General features: G+C 31.3%; 1 protein-coding gene across 1 annotated transcript in view; it reads right to left on the bottom strand.

Annotated features, from left to right (window-relative positions):
- LOC111635747 (hemocytin-like) overlaps nt 1-2,728 on the bottom strand; it is a gene marked incomplete at its 3' end in the record, with an annotated part of 23,747 nt that extends 21,019 nt beyond the window's left edge. The window contains exons 1-2 of the mRNA XM_023380813.1: nt 2,526-2,728; nt 629-754 (exon numbers count right to left, since the gene is read on the bottom strand). Of these exons, the coding sequence (XP_023236581.1) occupies nt 629-754; nt 2,526-2,677 (278 nt within the window). The remainder of the gene's footprint in view (nt 1-628; nt 755-2,525) is intronic.
- Between the last annotated feature and the right edge of the window lie 1,121 nt (nt 2,729-3,849).

Below are 3,849 nucleotides of genomic sequence, written 5' to 3'. Positions count from 1 at the left end.
CCATTCCAAAAGATGCGTTCCAGCAGTGTTTCCAGCAATGGCAGGAACGCTGGGAGAAGTGTATACATTACCAAGGAGACTACTTTGAAGGGGATTAGGGTTTTGTACCTCAAAGTCAATAAATTTATTTTTGCCGACCAAAGGTCCGATACTTTTTGAACAGACCTTGTATATATATAATATATTAAATATATTATATATATAAGTTGACAATTGTGAAAATAAGAATCTCACAATTGAGCATGCAATACATTATTAGAACAATTATTTCTAATAATTGCAACTAAAAGTTCCCAAAGTAACTGTCTAACATAAAGCTATTTTGAGAAACTAAATAAAAATAATTAAAACAAATAAGGCACTTTCTAATTAAATTACTTAATTAAATAATACCTTAATTTCATTAGGCATATCTATTTAATTTTGAATATAAAAATTGTATATTTATTTAACACCATTTTACTATAGCAAACACCACTAAGTATACATTATAAAGAACATTTATTTATTGTTTCAAAATAATAGCAAAAAGCCATAATAATAATGTTTATATAAAATGAAAAATTACTATTCAGTTGTAATCATTTCAACTGTATTAAATCATAAACTATTTATATATAATAATTACCATTGTTTGCAATCAATTTTTATAGTTTCTTTTTCTTTATAGTTACGTTTTCCATGATGACAAGGACAATCTGACGGCTTAACACATGTTCCTGTAACTTCATTAAAGATATAACCATCCTGGCATCTGCAGAAGTTTATATATAACATAAAACTTATAATGTCTTTATTAAATTTACATTATATATATAAAATTAAAATTTACAAATATTTTAAGTTTACATGTCCATTTCCAAGAGTTCTTTTCGTTTTAAGAAAAATTAGACAAACATGTAAATAAGCAAAATTTAGCAATATCATATAACAATCCAAAAAATGTTTTAGATTATTTGAATAATCATCAGCTTTAATCAATGTATATAATAACTACATAATGAATTTTGTAATTATCATTCTTTACATATTGATAAGCTGATGATAAACTTTTCTTTGCTTGTCTTAAATAAGAATTACTACATTGTATCTTTAAAATTAGACAAAAATCTGTTAAAGCTGTGGTTCCTAAAGTGGGCACTACTGCTCCTGTGGGCGGTGAGTAAATCTAGGGGATAAAAAAAAGCAAGTGGGCAACAGCGGACACTGGAGGCAGGGTACTGAACGATAACCATAGACAAGAATTGGGGTCACTGACAACCTTATCCTTTCTCCGTTAAAACAGCTATGAAGAAATATTGCATTTAATGGTTTGCACATATGGAAAACAATGTACAGTAAGGACGCAGAGTGTGAAGTTCATAGGAAAGTTTCTTCAAGAATATTTCCAGGCCTTTTTCACACAAGGGAAAATGGATTAGGGGGCATTGGAGTACAATTGGGGGCATTGAATATGTCTATAGAAAGGCAGTGGCTCAAAAAAGTTTGGGAATCATTGAATTAAAGCAAATTTTAGGACTTTAAAAATAACTTAGTTGTAAAATTTCTCAATTTAACTCATTAAGTAATTTTGTTACAATATGAAGAGAATTTTGAAAAAAGAGCAATTAATAAAAATATTAATATATTAATGCTTTCCTTGAATCAATCAATTTCATTTTTCATTTAAACAACAATAAATATTACTGAAGGACTATAATTAATCAGCGGACCATGTAAGAAAATTTTGTAAAAATAAACAGTTTATATGTGAAGACACTTATCACTGTCTCCGTCAAACCACCCACACACACAAACACCCTTAGCTATTCCTGACACAAGTTAAAGTTAAGTCTTTTCCCCCTTTTTGTTGAGCTTACAATAGTAATCTGATATTTTTTCTTGATTTTTATCTTTTTCTTCTTGATGATGATTGTAAAGTTTAAACACTTGACTCTATTTCCAGGTCGAAGGAGTATACTGCTAGAGAGGTGTTGTTTCTATCATGTAGGGTGTCCGCTTTGTGTTTCTTGATCCTAGTTTCTAAGTTGTGTTTAGTGGACCTGATGTAGATTACTTTGCTGTTATCTCTATGATCGATGATGGGCACGGAGTATACTCCTGGAAGTCTGACACCCTACATCATAGGAACAACACTGCCCTAGCGATATACTCCTCCAACCCGGAAATAGAGCTGCTATTCCCTCTAGCCAGAATTATTCACATCCCTAAACATTTGAGTTTCTAAAAACTTTTTATTCTGAGAAAAACAGTTTTAATTAAATAAAACAACTTAATATATTAGAAAGTGCATTGTTAGAACATTTATTAAAATAATTTAATATATAATTAATTTCTATGCATTCAAAGCTAGAACTACTTAAAATAAGTAAGACAAAACCTTTGTACTTAGTGATTAAACTGCTAGAAACAAAGTTTGAAAGGTTTTGTCTTACTTATATAATTAATCTAATTATAGCAATTCAATTTGTATTATCAAAAAATCTTAGTTTTTTAAAGTTACAAATTTTATGAAAATTATTTACCTACATCCAGACCTACAAACAGATATAGTACAAGATGGACTTTCATGAAAATTTTGGCATGTTAGAGGACAATGTGAGATGCAATCAGTATATTCTTGATGATCTGCTGCTGAACATAATGGTGGCATTATTGAAGCTGAAGTCGTTACCATTTCCTCTCCTGTTGCTAGTCGACACTGCCATTGCCCTTTCACGCATAAACTAAATAAAAGCATATGGATTTATAAAAATAAAAAATATTGAATAATTAGCAAAAAATATTGAGATCCTTAATCAGTATAATATTTTTTGTAAAAATAAGCATGTTAAGATCAAAATATGTTATATTTAATCAAATACATTACTCAAACTGAAAAAAATTCAGTTTTGAATTATCTTCAATTTAAATAATGAAAACAGACAAAATGATATTGTGAGAGCCAAATTTGGTGAAGAAATTTTTGTTCAATTTATTTTTCGTTAAAGTTGTTTTGCTAAAATCTGCAAAGATAAACTATTTTCTCACAGACTTATTTCCTTGTTGAAAATGATACATCAAATGTGTCACCAGGAATCAATGAGTGAAAATGTAACTATTGGTCCCCATTGAGACCAATAATCACATTTTCATTAACAAAACACTAACATGACTTTGTTAGGAGGTACTAAACCTCTTAACAAAGTCATGGGAAAAACCCAGGAGGAGCCCCCGAATAAAAAGGAGGGATGACAACAAGTCGGAGCAGTTGTCATCAACCTTTTCCCTAAGTGTGTGTATTAACCAATTTCAGCCGTCGCCACTCACTGCCCTCACAAAAAGAAAAGGAACTTTCCTTCTTCCAGAGTCGCTGAGTCTTCATCAAACCAATCATTGATTCATTGAGTCTGGGATTACCACTTCCTAGGATCAACAAGTGATTAAGGTATTTACCATCTGATGAACTTACAGTGAGCTCGCTCTCTCTCGATCAGGGCCGCGTTAGGTATATCAATATATATATCTCTCTCCCTTTAGCAATTGTGCTAAGTGTCAAACTTTCTTTTAGCCATTGGGCTAAGCTTCTGAATGATAAAACCTTGTAACCAGTATCTTAACCTTGGTTGTTGAGAGTGAACGTTTAAAAATATCGTCCGTTTTCGATTGTGGTTTTTCGGTCATTGTTCGATCAATCGTGGTTAACTCGATACCGTTGGATTCAGGACAACGACAGCTACCTGTGAGTACCAATATTTTTAAAATCGGTCCTCAACTTTTGGTGATATATCCATCTGATCATTTTGGCCTTTGCCGTCCCCCACTGAGGCCCCCTTATGTACTACACTGGATTGAAAGACTGTTAAGTGA

This window comes from Centruroides sculpturatus, unplaced genomic scaffold, assembly GCF_000671375.1.
Source record: "Centruroides sculpturatus isolate CEXI.00-Female unplaced genomic scaffold, Cexi_2.0 scaffold843, whole genome shotgun sequence".
NCBI lineage: Eukaryota > Metazoa > Arthropoda > Arachnida > Scorpiones > Buthidae > Centruroides > Centruroides sculpturatus.
This window is presented reverse-complemented; position numbering and strand designations above follow the sequence as displayed.